The following is a 21,769-nucleotide window of genomic DNA, read 5'->3' on the forward strand; positions in this document are numbered from 1 at the left end:
TGCATGGGACACCACCACCTGCAAGTTCCCTTCTAAACCAACTACTCTTGCCAAGGCACGCAGCACCTTGGACTTGGAATCATATTCTTCCACTATCACTGGATTAATATCCTACAGCTCCCTTCCTAACAGCACTTGTGTGTACCTACCCCCAATGTCTGTTGTGTTTCATGAAGGCAGCTCACCACAAAGGCAATTAAGAATGGGGAATAAATGCTGGCCAGTATCTACATTCCATAAACAAATAAAAAAAAAATCCCATGTCATTTGAGATTCACTTAGTCTAGTTTGAATGAGGGAAATCATCACACAGTGGAAGATATGATAGGATCCATTCACATCTATCTTAAACACATTGAGTTCCATTGCTACTTTTCATTCAGAATTTAAAGAGGGACTGGTCAGCTTAACTCCTTTGCTCTTTTGTGTTAATCAATCCTTAAACAAAGGAATGAGTGAATTCCCCAGTCAGTTTTGAATGTCCATCTTTAATTGGTTATTTGTGAGAAACTTAGTACTGTCGTCAAGCATAAAATACCAAATGTCATTTTGATAGCCCATTTGTGCCCAGTTGTTAAAGTACTGACAGAAAATTCACAAAATACCTGGCATAATACATGAAATACCCAATAGTTAGAATCTAGCCCTTGAAAGCTAGATTAGTAGATTAAAGTGATTAGCAACTGTCTCCCGTTAAAAAAAATTGTGCAGAATAAACGGATTATTTTGTTCAGTAAGTGAATCTTATCGTGACTAACTAACAAGCCAGGGGCTTTGGAAATAAAAGGTTTTCTGTAATATATAAACAAATAAAGTGAAAATATATCTACAATGGTCAGTCAACTAACTCATAATGCCGGAACACAAGGTATGTATTTCTATATGGATTCTCCTGCTCATTTGTCATAACTTTAGAAAATGAGCCAGGGAAGCTTCCACATAATGACATTTAATGTGTGTTTCTTGGGGGGTTTGTTGGGGGTGGGGGAGTGGGGTATGGGGTTATACTGTTCTCCCAACAAATGTAAAACAGATGCAGAATCACCCTCCAGAAAAATGCATCCCCCGACCTTTTACATTGGATCAATCCATTGTGTTTGAAACCCAACGTTAAGTTGTAAACGATAAGCCTTGGCTAATTAGATGAATTAGAGTGCAATCATTTGAGGATTACTCCTGAGCATTCATTATCAATACTTTTGAAACATGATATGAGAGAAAAATATTTACTCCTCTGGACCCCAGGGCAGATTTTGAGAAAATTGTTCTCTCATCCTGCTTCACTCTTCATCTTACCCTATCCATTCTTTTAGCGATGACCGCATTATTTATTATTTATTGACTTCCTTCAAATAGAACATCTTAACACACACAATAAATAGTTCTGTTGCAATCAGTATTGAAATATTATGTCTATCTCTCTTTTGGTCTTCAATAGAACAGTAAAAATTATACTCTATTCAATTCTTTAAAGACACGAGCTATGAATTTTCAATTTGCCACCCACCAAGCTTAGAACTGATGTTGTAGATCCACTGGCCATTAGTGAAAGCCAGCAGTTTTCAATTTAATTGATTTCTACTGAAACAAATGTTGGCTCATTTCTTTGGTATGATGTTAGCAGGAGCATAAACAGGCACTGCAGTTTCTGCAGAATACTGATTCCCTAGTCATTAACTCCATAAAGTCCATTTCTGCCTAAGAATTGAATATTGCTTCCATACCTTGGATGTTCTTCAATAATACTTATGTTTGATTCTTGGAAATGGTACAAGTATGTTTTGTAAACTAATATGATATCTCTCTTTTCACAACATTTCTTGCGTCTCTCTCACTTGGTCAAAATCTTACTGTTGCTAAGGTTATTGTTTCTCTGAAGCTCCTGCCATTTTTCCTTCTTTTCTGAGGAAGGGTCACCAGACCCGAAACGTTAACTCTGTTTTCTCCTCCACAGATGCTGCCAGACCTGCTGAGCTTTTCCAGCAACTTTGTTATTATTCCTTCTATGTTCCAAATACACAGTGCTCCTTTCTAACTTACTTCCGTACTGTGTTGAAATTAAAACTCACTGCATTATCTCACTTCTGCGTTTGTTTTTCTCAAGATCTAGTTTGTAGAACTCTAACACCTTTGGAATTCATAAAGTTTGCAAATATTTAGTCACATTGGGTGGAATTTTAGCAAAATAAAATCAGAGCACTGCTGATGGTGGAGATCTGACCTAAATACAGAAAGTGCTGGAGAAACTCAGAAGGTTTGGCAGCATGTGTGGTGAGTGGAACAGAGTTAATGTTTCAAATCCAATATGACTCTTCATTGGAACCCAGAATGTTACGTTCACCTGCTAGCAGGCTTGACAATAGGACAGGGCAAGGTTGTACGTTCCATGGCCAGCCTTCCCACCCTGTTTGACCACTCCACAATTCAATAGTGTGACCAGTGAAGGCTGGGCCAACCTCCTCTCCCTTGCCCCAGTTGAAACTCTTCAGCAGCTAATTAATAACCAACTAAGCATCATTTCCTACCCAGCCTTAATTTTTAAGCTAGCAAGCAGAGTAGAGCAGCAGGGGTGATGCCACAAAAGCGATACTACTCAGGTCTTGAGGAGCAAGTGACTGTGATCTCCTTCCAACATCAGATACATCCCACAACCTCTGCCTCTTATGAGTGATCCCACCTCTCCAGCAACATTGCAAAACTATATCCTCGTCACCACCGCCAACTGCAGACTCAACTCTCCTCCCCGCCCTACACACCTACTTGGTTCTGGACTCCAGGGTCTGGATTTTCACTGAGGCAGCTCTTTGAGCTGACTGTCTCCATTACAGGGATAAACAAGTCTCAGTCTTCCACAATTATTATGATGTCCAGACAGCTTTTTAAAGAGTCATTGTTTATGGTGCCACAGAGATGTCATGGACCATAGTCTACATGAGCGAACCTTTTGAAAGGTAATTTCAAAAGGTCCATTTCATGTTCCCCATACCAGGCTCTGGGTCCTTATGACCATGGCTCCTTATGCTCTACCTATGCTACCTCATGCCACTGCCCACCCTTATGGCTTCTCATGTCGCACATGCTGGTCTATTCTCCTCTCATCCTGTTGAAAGTTTTCCTCCAACAGAATATTTCAATTGATGTAGCAATGCTAATGTTATCCATTGTCATGTAAGAAACTGAGCGTGGATATTGTGGTATTGAAGAACAGTTATTTATGATTACTAACTATTATGTACAAATATACCTAAGTGTCTGGGTTAATACTGGGTTACAACAGAGGAGTCTGCTTCTCTTGGAGAGTCATGCTTCAATTGATCCAAAGTAAGATGAGTTGCCAGACCTACTGAGTTTCTTCAGCACTTTCAGTTTCAATTTGAATTGTTCACCTTGGTTTTCTAATCAGACAGAAATGCATCCCATATACCCAGAATCATTTATTTAACATTGTGAATTGCAAAAAGACTATTCAGGCATACACAGTTAGAAAGCTCCAATTTCAAATAGTACCTAGGGTTAGGTATGCAGAAAATATTTTAAATACAAATATTCCAGACTAAATGGGAAATAAATATAATTTTATTCTGTTTTGAATCCCAGAGGCTTTATTTGCTAAACTTCAGATCGTTCATATAAAATATGCTTTTTGAATTTACTTTTGGTCATTTATTCGTTCAGCCATAGAGGCATGTTTTTAAAAGAACTGAGCACATGTGGCTGTTTAGTGACCTTAATTTTCAGTTTAGAAACACAGGTCTCTGATATCCACTGCTACTTTATGAGAGGGGCTAGTTACCATGGCAACCCTGTGAGTACGTCTCTTTCCTGCATCCAAGGGGGAAATAAAAGTAAGGGAGTATAATCTGACAGATGCCTTTGGCGCGCAGCAAAAGGGAACAGACAATAAAGAGATTTAAACTGAATAAGATCAAATGAAACCAACTGAATATTTGTTTTGCTCTTCATGGGCTACACCACATAATTCAATGCCAGGTGATGAATCACAGAGTAAAAGTGAAAGTTTTAATATGACTGTGATCAATGAAACTCTAGAAAATGATTAATTCCTTTCTTACAGGAAAATTCTCTCTTGAAACACAGACAGACATACCAGGGTGAAATCTTTGCAATTCATAAGGTCAATGTGAAAAGAATGGTGCATATTTGTGCTCATGGGAATACATCTGCAAGGAAATAAAATTAGGGCCACATATTAAAAGTAAGAAGTTTCCCATTTATGATGGCGATAAGGTCAGATTTCTCCTCACAGAGTCGAGGGTGTTTGGAATTCTCTCCCCCATTGAGCAGCGGAGGCTGGGTCATTAAATATACTCAAGACTGAGTGAGACAGATATTTGTTCGACAAGAGTCATGCGAAGTAGGAGAATGTAGAATTTAGGCCACAATGTTTCTATCAGTTCAGCCAAAGGGTCTTACTGGATGGTGAGGCAGGCTTGATGGACCAAATGGCCTCTTCTAAGTGCATTGCTAATGATCTTATTATCTTTTTGGTGCTTATTTAATTAGGGCGCTTTTTAGAATACAAAGTTTGGTGCAATCGTATGTACATTATAGCTGCCTGATGGAGAACCATAACTTCAGATGCCATCACAGACCTGCAGCCACATCATATATTCCAAAGGAGAGTGACCCTACTTGGCACCTGAGAGTACAAAGGTAAGCTGTTGTTGGTGGAGATGGCATTGTAACTCACTATGGCCTCAACTACACACAGATTGGGTTTCAACTAAGGCAAAGTTTCAGAGACCTCACTTGATTACTTGAGGTACAAGTATGCATTGCTATATTATCCTGAACAGCTGGTGATATCAACAAAGCTTCTTTTCCTTTCACCTCACAATATCTTATAGAAGAATCAGTGTCTATCAAACATGTCCATTCTATAACAGGGAATATTCTGCAGAGCAAGTCATACCTGTGTCTCTCATCACACTCACTTCCTAAGGGGTTTCACTACCAAATTATAGTCCATCCAACAAGAAGACAGAACCAAACAGTTAATATACCAGCAGAACTATAACAGATCGTTTTCATGAATAGCTCAGATAACTATGGGCAGAATCTTTCCAGCGCCTGAACAATGAGCGCATTGACAAGTAAGTTGGGAAAATGATGTGAGATCAGCAGATGAGATTCTCCATGTAAAGAGAAAAATGTCAGATTCTCCAACCATGTTTTGAACGGCAAGACAAAAATCTCTCGAATAAGCAGCAAGTGTGACCTGTACTGCCTTCCATATTCATCCGATTTGTAAGTGCACAATGCAATTGAAAATTGCACACAGGCTCAAATTGTGAACAATGTGAGGACCTTCAAGGGGCAATTGCATTAATCAGTCACTTATACAGTACATGTTGAGGTCATTTGTAATCACATTACCCTGCACGTGAAAGACATGCAAGTCCATCCGTGTGGAATACAAATCCTAGACCACAAGCAATCTTGACCATGTTAGTGGTCATTGCAGATTGAAGATAATCATCTCTGTGAAGCAAAAATAATCACAGGAGACCTTTAAAGAGGCACCCGCAGGTCCACTATCCATGGAGATAATCCAAGATCTCATTGGGCAAGGAGTTGATTTCCTCTCACTTTGAATTGTAAGTCTTTCCGCGATGCTCTTAAATGCAATGCTGCTTTTGTCATGTGGTGAGAGGTATGGTTTTGGGGTGGGGTGAGGGTCTGGAAACAAGGTAGCAGTAATAATAGAGCACTCACAATCTCCTTATAGATCGATGTGTATTGTGCTGCATTCATTAGACTAAGTTACCTTTGTCAAAGGTGCAAATAGAGGCATTCCATGGCCTCTTTGTTGGAAACTTCTATATCACACTGTATGGAGGATTATTCTAAGCTGTTACTTGTGAGTGATATGAATGCTGACTATTCACTTTACTAAGGAACGTGTCTCCCACATCAGTTCATTGGAACCGTGACCAATGGTCTTGCCACAGCAAAGGTCATTGTCACTGTTGATGTGGCACAACAAAGGTGCAGAGAAATGAAACATAACTATATGTATCAGCAAGCCCAAAACCAGCAGCAACATCCAGCAGATGAAAAACAGCTTTCACATGAAGAAATCAGAGCTGATGTTCCCCTCAGAATGCGCAGGAGGAAAAGAAAACCTAGAGTCTATCGTTCTCGTTGTCATTCTCTTCAGATGAGTGAGACACAATGTGTGTGGTCACTGAAGATGTCCTGGGACGCTGTCACAGAACTAGGCCAACTTCTGGAGCAGACCTGTGACCCAAAGAGGTGGGTGATCATCCTTTCCCGGTAGCTATTAACATGAGAGCTAAACTAAACTTTCTCGCAACTGGCTGCTCCTAAGGATCCACTGGGACCTGTATAGAATTTCTCAACACTCAACCCACAAATGTATCAAGACTTCTATCATCACAATTTTGCAAGACCACCTATCTACCCGTCTTTATCTCATTTCCTCATAAAGAAGTCAATGTTGCAGGCTGGGCAGTAGGCTTTGCCAACATGGTGAGTTTCTGCAGTGCATGTTGTAGGTAGTACACATTGCTGGCCAGCGATGCCCACATCCCACAAAATGAATTTAAAAAAATATTTCAGGTCAATAACCTTCATCACAAATGCATAAATTCTAAAAAAAATTTTGAAGGATCTTCTATGATAACTAATGATATTAGTGGTACCCAGGCACAGGGTGCTTCAAACTGTACACACATCACATTGAGTGCACCATGTAACACGACTGTTTTCATGTATAGAAAATTCTATCCATCATTGTTCAGATCATCTGTGATCACCAGAGCCACATCTTGGAAGTCCAAGGTATCTTGAGCGCTGCCTCGATGGCTGTATCCTTGAGAACTCTTAGCTTTCTGCTTCTTTTCAAGGGCCAGATGCCTTACAAGGATGGTTAATAGGAAACCAAGGCTACTCTCTGCAATCATGGCTGATGATTCCATTATGAAATCCCTTGATTGAGGCAGACTTTGGATACAATGCAGCCCATTCTTTGACCAGGGAGATCACAGAGCTGAGCATAAGCCTACTGAAGATGGGGTTCCAATGATTGGATCAATCTGGTGGGCCTTGAAGTACTTGCCAGGCACAGTGTACCACATATTTCTAACACCGTGTGCTCTCCACAACTGAAGCAGGCAGAGGCGATGTGATAGACTGCACAGTTATTCCTTCACTGTCACTGGATCAAAATCCTGAAATCCCTTCCTAATGTGACAGTCTACCAACATAACATGGAGTGCTGTTGTTCTCAGTGTCTCACCACCACTTTAAGGTTGGGCAATAAATGTCGGCTTTACTAGTGACATTCAAGGATCAAACAAAAGTATTCTTGGCATCAGTCACCAGAAATTAAGATCGACAAAAAGTACCCTAATATCTAAATAAATCGTTTAAATTGGTGATTATAATACAAAAAAAAATGGCTCATTTCATAAAATGTGAATGGAATTCGAGTGAAGTAAGAGACTAATGTCAATAGCTATCATAGAAGATCCTTCCAATTTTGTTTTATTTATTTATTTGTGATGAAGCTCATTGACTTTTGTTTTTAAAATTCATTTTGTGGGATGTGGGCGTCACTGGCCAGCAGTGTGTACCATCTACAAGATGCACTGCAGAAATTTACCAAAGATCCTCAGACAGTACCTTCCAAATCCGTAGCCACTTCCATTTAGAAGGACAAGGGCAGCAAATACATGGGAACACAACCACCTTCATTTTCCCCTCCAAGCCACTCACCATCCTGACTTGGAAATATATCACCATTCCTTCAATGACACTGGGTGAAAATCCGGAATTCCCTCCCTAATGGCATTGTGGGTCAACCCACAGCAGGTGGACTGCAACGGTTCAAGAAGGCAGCTCACCACCACATTCTCAAGGGCAACTAGGGGTGGGCAAGAAATGCTGGCCAGCTAGAGACACTCACATTCCACAAAATGAATTTTAAAATATATTTCAGGTCATTGACCTTCATCAGAATCCAGTGAATCCAGGATGAAACAAATTTCACTTCATAAAAGGAAATGAATCATTTCGTAAAGAAAGTGTTAAAAAGAAAGCAGAACAGAAGTAATTATTGAAATATAACACTAGCTCAGCAAAAGGAGTTTTAAAAGTTACAAAAAAAAAAATTCCTCACTCCATGACTGGACCACAGATTCAAAACACATTCATTGATTGTCAATAAAGAGTGTTGCAAACTTGTTGGAATTATTCTGTCAAAATTACTTGTTAAGTTTCTTGGTGAAATACTGATCAATTCTATTTACAAGCCAAGCATTTAATCAAACATTGTTTTCATGGATGCATATCCTGTGGTGCTATTCATGCGTTTGCATTGATTTTAATCGCTTCACAATGCACCTGGTAAGAAGTGCTCAGCACGTCACAGTTGACAACAGCCAAACTGATCTCTTGCAGCTTATTGCGTACATTTGTGGTTGTCACACTACCAGAAGCTTCTGCAGGCTTTGGAGACAGGGCAGAAAAGGTTCACCAGAATGTTGCCTGGCTTAGAGGGTATTAACTATGAGAAGAGATTGGGCAAACTCGGTTTGTTTTCACTTGAACATTAAGGCAACCTGATAGAGGTTTACAAAATTATGCGAGGCATGGATGGTTGAAGTTTTTTGCACCAGAGTAGAAATGTCAATTACGAGGGGCCGTAGGTTTCGGTAAAAGGGGAAAAGTTTAAAGGAGATGTGAGAGGCAAGTTGTTTACGCAGTGGGTGGTATGCCTGGAATGCACTGCCAGCGGAGGCAGTAGAAGCACATATAACAGCAGAGATGAAGAGGCAGCTTGACGAGTATTGATTAGGCAGGGAATTCATTTATTCAGTGGCAGTCACTAGCAGAAGAGGACTCTCTTCTTCTCTCAGGGGGAGTCGTTAAATGGCTGCACAGACCAATGCTTGGGGCAGGCGGGAGTCACGGGAAAGGGTGGGTGGGGTTTTGGTGTGACAGCGCATTCCTTTCGCTGTTTTCGCCTGCTTTAAGCTTTTTCCCCAACACCAAGTCTTGAGGTGTTCAACGCCTTCCCGGATGCTTCTCTTCCACTTTGGACAGTCTTGGGCCAGTGATTCCGAGGTGTCTTTGGGAACACCACACTTTGCCAGTGAGGCCTTGGGGGTATCACTGAAGCACCTCCCTCTGTTCACCTGGGGCTTCCCTGCCATGTTGAAGCTGGGAGTAAAGCACCTGCCTGGGGAGTCTTGTATCAGTCGTGCGGACGATGTGCCCAGCCCTTGTACCCAATCAAGGGTGGTCAGTGACTCGATGCTGGGGATGTTGGCAGGGAATAGAGGGATACAGACGGTGTATATGCAAAAGATTTTTTTGTTTAGAAAAGCATCGCATGTTGATGCAGGCTTGGTGGGCTGAAGGGCTTGTTACTATGTTGCACCATTCTTCGATGATACAGTGTGGAGCTGGAGGAACACAGCAGGTCAGGCAGCATCAGAGAAGCAGGAAAGTTGACATTTTGGGTCAGGACCCTTCTTCAGAAACCTTGTTCTTTGTTCTTTGCAGTTATTGCAGCTGTCAGCCTTCCTCCTGGCTGGACAAGCTCAGCGACTCTCTCAAAAATAAGAAACCGTAAGTAAAGATTTGATTGTGTAAAAACTGGAAATGTATACTTATAGATTTTTAAAGTTCTGTTCTCAAAAAAAAAAATCAGTGCACTGTTCCAGTACCATGCATTGCTCCAACTGCATGCAGTTTCCAATATGTAAACTTCTCTATGGGTGTTGTGTACATGCAGGCTATTTCATGGAGATCTCATGGGACAACGATATGCAGCTGTGATCCACAAAATATTATCAAGTACAGATGTTTAGATGTTTGGTACATATCCTAAATCAATAGCTGACCATTTCCATCTTTAACTGCCTGGCCTCATTTAAACACCACTTCCCTATTGGCAATGTGTGTAAAGGGGGCTCAAAGCAGTAGCCAATAAGCATGAGCGGATTCTTGTAGGAGAGAAGCTGAAGAAATTCCAAGTCAAGGGAGGTACAACTTTAGATTAAGCAAGAGCATTGGTTTACCTCCTGGCCTCACAAAGGGATGCTTTAAATAACATGCAAGGCAGTTCTGAAAAAAAGTCTGATTAGGTTGGACGCATTAACTCTTTTTTTTGTCCACAGATGCTGCCAGAGCCGCTGAGTTTCTCAGCACATTGTTTTTATTTCACATTTCTAGCATCCTCAGTACTTTTCTTTTTAACAACCTGAAGGGCCTTTACTGTTCTCAACCAGTTAATGACCTACTTTGTTTTCCCTCATTGACAATCCACAACAGCCTCTCAACTCAGATTCTCTATGCACTATTACATGTTTTGGACATTGCTATGTGTAAAGAACACATTGTACTTTAAAAGCTCAATATAATTACATTTCCAGTCTCCATACAATTAAAAATCTGCTCACAGCTTCTCCTGAGAAGTATAAACCTGTTAGTAATTCTTTCATCAAAATTGATTATCTGGTTTCTTATTATAAAACTGATGAATGATATTTACAAAGCCAAGAATTTAATCAAATATACTGCTTTATGGAATCCTATCCTACTTATATGTTTATATAGATTTATCTCCTTTAGTGGTATTATTAAACAACATGCTCAGAGGTGTTATTAAACACTTGTGCAGCAGGTGGGACTTGATCCCATGCTTCCTCACTCAAAGGTAGTGATCTACTGCTGTGCACAGATCCTTCTCCCTCTTTAAGTGTAATTTTTTGTAAATTACTGACCACCACCAGTAGTCACCTGTGTAGCCATTTAAATCATGGAATCACGGAATCCCTACAATATGGAAGCAGGCTAATTGGCCCATCGAGTCCACACCAACCCTCTGAAGAGCATCCCACCCAGACCCACTCCCTACCCTAGCTCTGCAACCCTGCATTTCCCACAACTAATTCACCTAGCCTGCACATCCCTGAACACTATAGGCAGTTTAGCATGTCCAATCCACCTAGCCTGCACATCTCTAGACTGCGGAAGGAAACCGGAGCACCTGGATGAAACCCACAAAGGCGCTGGGTGAATGTGCAAACTCCACACAGACAGTTGCCCAAGGCTGGAATCGAACCCAGGTCCCTGCTTGTGATGCAGCAGTGCTAACCACTGAGCCACCTAGTGCATTTTTTAAATGCAAAGCCTGTTAAGGGCAAAGCAAACCATCAAAAGTGAAGTGAAGTGAAGTGGAGTGGGGAGCGTAGGGTGAGGGGCAAGAACTGAATCAAAATGGAGTTGGGGAGGGAAATAAAGCACTCTATCCCCTGCGGTCACCACCGCTGCCTAAAGGCATCGAGAGCATTCTCCAATGATACACGGCTTATCTCACTTTGACGGTCTTTGACTATATTAGGATCAATAGATCCTTAATTTACATAACTTTATGAAACTCTCTCCTACGTTTGGTGACTGTCTCAGCTGCCTATAAAATGCTGCAGACTGGAAATAATTGGAATTAGAATAAGTACTCAACCTACTTATTTGTAACCACCTGTAACTCTTCATCTACCTCCACAACTTGATTGAGCACATTAAAACCATCATTAAAACTACATTCAGCCTTCATTAAAACAATGTCAATAAGCTTCCATTCCATATTGGAGTGATACCTGGACTTGCAGCATGAAATTACAAGGAGAGATTACCAATTTCTGGCATTTGTGAAGCCAGTTCTGCCATTCAGTACAATCAAGGCTGATCTTCACCTAACTCCATACACTTTTATGTAATAAAAATCTACAAACCTCAGTTTCAAAATTAATAATTGATCTGGAAGTGTTTCCATGTTTCATTCCTTAAAGATCAGCTCTAATTATTAAACCATAGTCCTGGTCTTAGTTTCTGCAACTTGTAGATATAGGGTAAATAGACAGAAACTATCTGTTCCTCTTAATATCTTGGAAAACCTGAATCAAATCAGATTTGAACTTCTGAATTCAAGAGAATGAAACCTTAAATTGGTCATCTCTCCTTGTAATGGAACGCTGAAAGTCCAGGTATCACTCCACTAAGTCTATACTGCATTCATGCCAAGGAGTACATTACCTCCAAAAATATGCTGTCCAATACTATGCAACAGTGCCTGGTGAATGGGGAGAAATGTCACCTGCTCCAGCCTGGAAAGAGTTTACACAGATATGTTCATGGTTTCAGTTGTCATATTTCTTGTGTTATTGGCAAGCAACAGAAATTAAGTAAGTGATAGTAGGAACTGCAGATGCTGGAGAATTTGAGATAACAAGGTGTAGAGCTGGATGAACACAGCAGGCCAGGCAGCATCAGAGGAGCTGGAAGGCTGACGTTTCGGGCCTAGACCCTTCTTCAGAAAAATGAAGTAACGTGGATTCAGTTCATTTGAAATCTCACATGGGTTTATTTAAAAGCTCAGGCTAAAACTTGCTCTTCCAGGTCATAATGTATGCAGCCTCTTTCTATTCTGGACCCCATGTGACAGGCAATTATGAGGGTTCAGCCTGGTCCTTCGCTCATTAGCTCAACCTTAAAGGAACAGGACATACTAGTCATCATTAAAGCCACTTAACCTCTTTATGAGGCTGCAGTTCTGCATGCAACATTCAGCAGACGACCACGTGCACTTTCTGGGTGTAGCAATGACTTTGAAGCACAGTTTCTGCTGAAGTTGAGGGAGGAGGTTTACTCCCTCTGGACATTGAGTTGATGTAGCCTCCTGCTGAGAGACTTTCTCCTTCCTGCTCTTTCCCCTTTGAGCAGCTTGTCCTGCTGTGCTTTGTCTCTGCTCATTCTGCCTGTCATGCTACAGGATTTCAAACTGCACCCACGTCTGGGAATAAGTGATCTGAGCAGGACTCGAAGTCAGAACCAAGATCTTTAGCATGTGCCACAATATTCCATGCAAACGTCAGTAACGTTAATAGGCAGTAAAAGTCACTGTACATTTTTATAAGCTCAGCTACAGCTGGTAGAAATCAATTAGCTACTGACCTGAAAGTCAGTCATGAACTCTAAATCACAATTGTTGGTGTCCTTGCAGCTGCTGAATGCATGTTCAGTTTTGAAAGGTTAAGAGCATCAGTGTTCAGGTCAAAAATCAGAACACTGATATCAAGTCACGTAGAACTGATGGCAACATCTGCCTGCTCTGCATACTTCCAGTACGCACACCCCACACACACATTAATGCCCAAGCTGCCATCCAGTACAGCTAACACTGGAACTGTACAATTTTAGACCCAAAATGACATGCAGTCCCACAAATATGGGCACTACACAAATGAACATTGCATCCCACGTTTATTTCGGTCAGTTTTTTCCACACCAGAACGCAAATAAAAAATTAAATAACTTAATTTAAGTTTTCATTCAATTTGTAAAATTTGGCTTTGAATGGCAGTTTAATATATTTAATTGTTAAAACTGAATACACAATGTAAAGTATTTCAAAGACTCAATAATAAATCATTAACAAGTTAATCTCTAATTTGAGTTAAATTATGCATATTCGTTAATATTCTTCTTGAAAGTTGACAGAATAGAAAAACGAAAAATAGTTGGCATGACCTTCTTTCCACCAGAGTGTGTATACTAGAGATCCCTATCACTGTGTTAATATCCTAAGCAGTCTCAGAGTCTTACACACACAGGAACTGATACTGTATTTGTGTAAATTAGCAACATTCATGAATGATTTACACTATACAAAGAGGTCTGATTTAACAGGACTTAACTCGAACTTTCTTCCATCAGCTCCCAGTCCCATGTGTTATGACATCATCCAACATCACTTGTGATGCAGTCTAGCTACAAGCAATATTGCCATTAATCCCATATACTACTGTCACCACTAACCCACATTCATATCCCTGACTGGCATGCTGGCAGCTGCTATGCTTTATGGCCACAATTGTAGCTTATGGTCTAGTTGGCACAGCAGTGGTGGCCCTCCTTCTCCTGTTCCTTTATCAGTATTGACTGAGATCCTTCGGAAACTGCTCACAGACAACATACTGCCTCTGGTGCCATGTATTAATGTCCATTATTCTGGCAGCAGTCACCTATACCTTCATTCTACAGCTTTTCTCTAGCCCAGTTGTATTTGCCCCACCACAGTTACTTCAATCATTAAATAATACATAGAAAATCAGCATTCCTTGTGCAATCCATTTGCGTGTGTCTTCTGTGCACCTTTGCCTTTCATAATATTCACATGAACAGTTTCCTTAGTAGCTATGGGCTGGCTGGTGTAAGACTGCAGACCTCATTTGAGAAGTCTCCATATGAATTTGAAGGGCAACTTTGAACAGCTCTGGATCTAGAGCTGCAATTACAGCACTCAAACCAGCCTTAGTCTAGACCAAGATGAGGAAGTCTATAGCATTCTGGGTTAACTGGCTGGCTTGCTGTACCTGCATACTAACATTTTTTGATTCAATTTATTAATGTATTGAGCACATAAAATTCCTAAACTTACTGAACTACATTGATTCTTAGTTTCCCAACACCTCCAGTTCAAAATTTTCATATGCAAATTGAGACCTCATGGAGATTTTGCTGTTCTCTCTGAAAGATCCTCCGCCGATAAATGTTCCTTATATCCCAGACTACTTCTTCATACTCTCTCAATTTGTTATATGAAGCTGACAATGACACAGACCTAACTGTCAGGCACTGCATTCCTGTTTCTAAACACTTGCTGCATGAAAATGTTTAATGTTGCTACTGCTTTTTTTAAAACCGATTTACATTAAATCCGTGCCATCATCACAAGTAGTCCCGTGGTAGCAAGTTCCATATTTTAACCAATTTCCTTCTGAGCGCCTGACTAGATTTATAAACAGGTATTTCATATTTGTGGTCCTTAGTTCTGCGCTCCCCACAAGTGGGAATATCATCTGCACCATCAGACTCTTACTATTTTAAAGACATCTATCAGGTAATGCCTCAGTCTTCTACTTTCTCGAAACATACCTCTACCTATTCAATAGTTCCTAACAGGTATAATCTCTCAGTTCTGTTATCCTTTCAGTTTATGGAGATTCCTATCCTGCTGGTACCATGTCATCTGCAAAATATAGTTTCTCAGTTCAATTATTAAAGCTGGTTCTCATCAGACTGGAGCAACTTCTTACACCATTGTATTCATAAAAATGAAGTTGTACATTTTAAATGAAATTTTGTGCAGTTGCTCCAAGGACAGACATTGCTCAGAATATTCTGAAAACGTGTTTTGGCAATAATGTGCAGAATTTATCATAAAACTTATACCAGAAGGATTAATTCTGCTGCCCAGTCTATCCTTTTTTGTCTTCCTTTACAAATGATGGAGGTGAATTATCATGGTGTGTTCCCCACTTAATCTCCACAGGAACCCCCAAAACAGACATGAACAATACTTGTGCCATTTTTATGGCATTTTCACTGCTTTTCTATAAAATCAACAGCTGCAAAAGATCAGACCACTGTGTTTTGTCAAAGTTGAAATGTAATGACTTTGATATTAAACACCACCCCATCCCCACCAACCCCACCAACCCCCCAGAACCGTATTGGAAATGGTCTCACTTGGTCCCCTGCCATTTATTTAGGTAGTGTAGATCAGAGCAAAGAGGTGGGCTGCTGAATAACATGTTTAAATTAGGCTACAACACATGGTTAGAATCCTGATTTTAAAATGTTTCCCTGTGTTTGGAAGCTCAGCACTGAGTTAGGGGTGAGAATTGCCTTTTCCCCCGGCTAACACTTTCAGTACTCTTTCAAGAATCAGAGGGAGCGGAAATGCCGGGCTTGTCAAGTAAGCTTACAGCCTCTGACAGACTTAATTTTTACCCTTCCCCTTGCCCCAGCACCCCTTCCCCTCACTTACATCATAATTGTCAATCTCTCTCTCTTTTCTAATTGCTGAATTCTTACCCAATCCTGATTGTTGACAGGAAATTCCTTGTCTTTCCTGTTCCTTCCCTGTTGCCAAACTCAATAATAACTCAATTCCCTCCTAAGTACCTCGATTCAACCTGCCTCTACCACTTTCAGGCAGTGCAACCACTCAATGCATGAAAAGGTTTTTCTAGATGTCTGCTTTCCTTCTTTTAGCAATTAAACCTGTGCCCTCTTCAGGATAATGACATGGGGAATAATCAAAGACACAGTGAAGGCAGTGTCAAACTTCGAACGGAGTAGTAGCTGAGCAAATTAACAGTTACAAGTGAACGATGGTTAATACAGTAACAAATATTAAGCAGTCAAGAATTGCAAAGTGTGGTTTTAAGAGATTTGAAGGAAAGTTTTCTCCAGGAAAAGCACACTGAAGATTGGAAAAGCTAAAGAGTTGTGGGTAATGAGGGATACTAAGAAGTGCTCAGAATTATCTTTGTCAGTGATTGAGGCTACAGCAATTGTGAGTCCACTGAAGAATGAGATGCTGTAATAGAGCCACTACAAATGAATAGGAGAGATTTAGAGAGGACAAAGAGAGCCGACATGGAGTTTGCAGTCACAGAAGGTGAGGAGTCACTCTATGCAAAGCCTATTAGAGGATATTTCAGGGACAATAATAGAAAAGGTGGTGGAGGGGAACAGGCAAAAGCGAATGAAACAAACAAAGAAAAGGAAAAGAAAACACAATTTTTAAGTTAGTCTTACCTCCAAATAGGAAAAGAGTTCCAGTCAACAGCAGTAATGCATAGGCCCGTGCTAAAATGCTAATAAATCCAGTCATTCCTCCAAAAATCATCAAGATTAGACTGAGTGGAAGTAGAACTACAAATGTTCCATGCATATCTGTAACAATAAAAAAAAAAAAAATTTTCATCCAACTGAAAAATAGTAAGGTAAGGTAAATATCATTTCTGCAAAACTGGAAATATCCAAGTTTTTGTGGATCAGATCAGAATCAATAGCCCTTAAACCTGTCCCTGTTTCTACAGCAAGGTATATTGGAACTTATTACATAGTTATTTTGTCAGTCGCAGTAAGGAAGAAAGATTTACCATTTAATTTCTATGCAATGGCAAATGATAATGACACCACAAAAACCTGAAATTACCAAATTTATGGCAATAGCAACTTGATTGGCAGTGACAAGCACTACAAGTAAAATGGTTCGGTATGGAATCAATTATTTTATTATGGTACAGGTTTGGAGTTTTCACATGGCCTCAACACAATTCTGACCAGTTCACAACAGGCATGTCGTGGATTGAATGCTTTTAAGGCTAGAAAGGGCAAAATCCCGACTGATGCTCGGACGTTCCTGGTAACGTACCTCACTGACATGTAGATTGAGTGAAAATCAGTCTGCAGCACCCTTCAGCAGAATTTAACAAACAGACATAATTGGAATAGAATTCTTGCAGTTCATATGCTGAGCCCCTGGGATGCAGATAGGGGATCCCAAATTCGGAATATGAAGAAATTCACTTGCCTCATTTTTATTGCCTGCTTTGCTAGTTTCCACTGGAAAAGTATGATTAAAATAAGCTCCGAATGATCTGTCAAAAATAATGGCCATGACTGAAATAGAATCATAAATGTTGAAGTCTACTATTTGGACCACTGCATCTATGCTGCTCTTCTGAAGAGCAGTTAGTCCAACACTCTACTCTTTGCCGACAGCACAGCAATTTCTTTCTCCTTCAAATAGTTATTCAATTTCTTCTGAAAGCTGCTCTTGAATTTGGATTCCTAGACTTTTGATTGTTAAGCTATGCAGGTTGAAGTTTCTGAAGCCAACCTACAAGTACGTTTCATTGCTCCCTATGTCACCTGTATTTGTGATTTCCCAGGCCAGAATGAAATCATCACTGCCCTCCAGTGCTTTTTTGTCTTGTCCCTTGGTAATGTGTTTGCCACTTCAATGACATGCTGGAACATGCAGAAAAATGAGAAACTACTCTGGTCACAGAATGCACACAAAAACTGAACCAGCAAGACTTGAAGCAAGGAGAAAGCAAAAAGAAGGAAAATTGTTACCATAATTGGGAAGGCTAGATTAAGCAATGGTTTAAAAGATTGAGGAAAAAGGAATGGATGATGAAAAAATGTCAAATACAATGGCAAGAACAAAAACCTGAAAGATAAAGCAATGTCAGAACAAAAACAAAACACAGAATCATAGAATTATTGCAGTGCAGAATGAAGTTATTCAGTCCAGGGTCTGTTCACCATCATAACTCAGTACCAAGCTCCTGCCTGTTCCCAATAGCCCTGCATATTGTTTCTACTTAAATTATCATATAATGCCCTCTTGAATGACTCAATTGCACCTGCCTCCACCACACTTACAAGCAGTGCATTCCAGACTAAAACAGAAATTGCTTGAGAAACTCGGCAGATATGACAACATCTGTGGAGAGAATGCAGAGTTAACATTTCAAGTCTGGTGACGCTTCTCCAGACACGAACTACTTGCTATGTGAAAAAGAAATTCTCATCTCACATTTGCTTTTTTTGCAAAATACTTTAAACCCATGCCCTCTGGTTCATGATCCATTTATGAGTGGGAAAGTTGCTGTCCACCATGATTTGAGTTGGTCTGCCGAAGAACGTTGTACATAATAGGTTTCAAGCAGGATAAGACCTATAGACAACCTAGTGCACCTGTCCACAGTGCATTCCTAATATTCTTGACATAAATCTACATAGTTCACTTTTGAAGCCCATTAAGGTTTCTTGTTCAATTACATGTGCTGGTAATGTGTTTCAATCTTAGTTAAAAATAGTCTTTTTATTTTGCTGCTTTCTTTTGAACTCTTTAACTTATAAATTGTTACACTTGGCAGAGAAAGGAGATTTTTTTGTTAGTAATCAGTTTTGTTAGATCATGGCTGAAATAAACTACATTTGCACACTTTTGATCCTTATCCCTTGCTCCAGTTGCAAATATCCTTTAGGCAAGTGCTACAGTTCTCTTCCTGCATTGATAATGATTTAAAAACATAATGTTTAATAATGTGTAGCTGGGTTCTGGGTGGGGTTTTGGGGAGGTGTGTTAATGGGTACCAAACTCAGAATATATTCTATAATAAAAACTGAAAGAACTGCGGATGCTGTAAATCAGGAACAAAAACAAAGTTGTTGGAAAAGCCCAGTAGATCTGGCAGCATCTGTGATGAAAAAAACAGAGTTAACGTTTCGGGTCCGGTGACCCTTCCTCAGAGAATATATTCTGACATGTTGAAATACCAAATTTCAAAATGGGTCAGTGGTTTAGTGGATAGAAATCCTGTTTCTGAACTGGAAGGTCCAGCTTCAAGTCCCAGTTGAGGACTTGCTGGCCATGAGAAGATTAATCATGCTGCAATTTAAGAGTTTAACAAGTTAATCAGCTTGCTTATCCTTGATGAAAATTTCAACCTTTGAAACTACTGCTACTTCGCAAGCTCCAGGGAGTGGAACCTTTGCCTGTACACTGTTACAAAGGCATTGTCTCTGTATTTCCCCTCTTGCACTTTCCGTTGCTTCTCCACTGCCTGTTAAGACCTTCTCCACAGCATCTTGCTGCTATGGATTATTTTACATTTAATTTGAGGCTCCACCTATGGCCCACATGACATCATTCATCCTAACCTTGAGTTTCAATATCTTCAAATTGGTCAAAATAGTTTCCCAACACGAACTTCTAACACCCCATTTTCACCAATTACAACAACTTTTCAAGTCCAAATCTAAATGCCCTTTACTATTAAACTCTCTCCAAGGTGTCAAAAGCACTTTGAAGTCTGTGGACAGTTAGTTTAATCCAGAGCTCTCACATCCTAAAGCCATCACTTAGACCATCAGAAGCTTCTCAGGGGCAATTTGAGATGGGCAACAAACACTGATCATGACAGCAAGGCTCAAATCCCCTGAATCTCTTTCAAGTTGATCATAAAGTGTGAAAACTGCCATTTAATTTCAACAGGTTCCTGATTTAGCTTTTTCTCTTGGTATTATGATCCTGACCCAGATGCCAAACTTATTTTACTGTCTGACTAGGTACCAGTAGCTTTTCTTTATGTACATTTAAGTGAAAGGAGGTTATTTTTTAAACCATAACCTTCTTGTAAAGTCCAGAGCTCATAACACAGTACTCCAGTCCTTTAATTCCAGGAGGTTCAATATTGTTTACATATCTTTGCGGTATTTTACCATGCACTTTATAAATAAGCATACTTTCGAAACTTTGAAAAACTAGAAGCAGTAGAGATCCAAAGAGACTAAGGAGTCCAGGTTTTTAGACACTAAAATATCATGGACAGGTACAAAAATTAACCAGAAAGCTCCTTTCTATTTGGAGGATAGATTAAAAGGGGTCATAAAACATTGGTTAGACCACCTGATGTTCTGCCTTCAGTTCTTTCTACCGACATAAAAGGTAACGTTACCAAAGTACTGCCAGACAATAGGGCTGTTCTCTCATTAGAGCAAGAGACAACTGAAGTTGCTTTAACCGGAGTCACCATGACTCAAGTGAGGTGAGAGGGTGAGGAGAATCCTTCATGGTAATCTTAGCTTGTGCTGGTGTCACTTTACATTGTAAACCAGCTGTCCAGCCAAAGAAGCTAACAAACACCAAAGTCTACATCAGTCATATATGGAATAAAAACAGATCCAGGTGGCTGAAGAGTAGGAAATAATGAATATTCATTAGAAGAGTGAGGTATCTCAGGACTCAGTGCTGGAAAAGTGATTCCTTCTAAATTGCAAATGAATGATCTAAATTTAGAAATTCAGAGCAGATAGTCAGGTTTGCAAATGATACTAAATTGGAAAGGGCTGTAGGATTGGAAATCACTCAATGAACTGAGTTAAAACATACAAATCTAAAGAATAATGTCAGATGACATCTAATATGGACAAGTGTAAAGTACTTGCATCTATTTCAATGCAAGAGGGCTGACAGGTAAGGCTGATGAATTCAGGGCGTGGATAGGTACGTGGGGCTGGGATACTATAGCCATTACAGAAATATGGCTAAGGGAGGGACAGGACTGGCAGCTTAATGTGCCAGGGTACAGGTGCTTTAGGTGGGACAGAGGTGGAGGAAAGAGGGGAAGGGGTAGTTGCATTTTTGATTGAGGGGAGTATCACAGCAGTAGTCAGAGATGAAATAACTGAGGGATCATCCAGTGAGGCTTTGTGGGTGGAGTTAAGAAATAAGAAGGGGATGGTGACTTTATTGGAGTTGTACTATCGGCCCCTAAATAGTCAACAGGAATTAGAGGAACAAATATGCAGGAAGATTAGGGAGACTTGAAGGAGCAACGGGCTTGTCACAGTGGGGGATTTTAATTTTCCGACCATAGACTGGGACCTCCATAGTGTTAAGGGCTTAGATGGGGTGGAATTTGTTAAATGTGTTCAGGAAAGTTTCCTCAACCAGTAAATAGAGGGTCCAACTCAGCAAGGGGCAAAACTTAACCTACTCTTGGGAAATAGGACAGGACAGGTGACTGAGGTGATAGTGGGGGAGCACTTTGGAACCAGTGACCATAGTTCTAATAATTTTAAAATAGTTATGGAGAAGGACAAAACTGATCCACAGGTTTAAGTTCTAAACTGGGGCAAGGTGAGTTTTGATGGAATTAGACAGGAATTTTCAGGGGTTGATTGGAGTAGTTTGTTTGCAGGCAAAGGGACCTCCGGCAAGCGGGAGGCCTTTAAAAAAGTGTGACAGCTAGATGTCAAGGTTTATATGTTCACATGAGGGCAAAGGGCAAGATTGGCAGGAGTAGAGAACTGTTGTTGACAAGAGATACTAAGGCTTTGACCA

The 21,769-nt window shown here is 40.3% G+C and overlaps 1 protein-coding gene across 2 annotated transcripts in view; it reads right to left on the minus strand.

Annotated features, from left to right (window-relative positions):
• Positions 1-21,769, minus strand: part of LOC109930641 (transmembrane protein 114) — an 83,502-nt gene that overhangs the window by 39,935 nt on the left and 21,798 nt on the right. The window contains exon 3 of one of the 2 annotated variants that reach the window (XM_020530089.2): positions 16,660-16,797. The exons of the other annotated variant lie outside the window; for it this stretch is intronic. Within the exon in view, the coding sequence (XP_020385678.1) occupies positions 16,660-16,797 (138 nt within the window). The remainder of the gene's footprint in view (positions 1-16,659; positions 16,798-21,769) is intronic. 2 annotated transcript variants of the gene reach the window in all.

Source organism: Rhincodon typus, chromosome 21 (genome assembly GCF_021869965.1).
Source record: "Rhincodon typus isolate 14 chromosome 21, sRhiTyp1.1, whole genome shotgun sequence".
NCBI lineage: Eukaryota > Metazoa > Chordata > Chondrichthyes > Orectolobiformes > Rhincodontidae > Rhincodon > Rhincodon typus.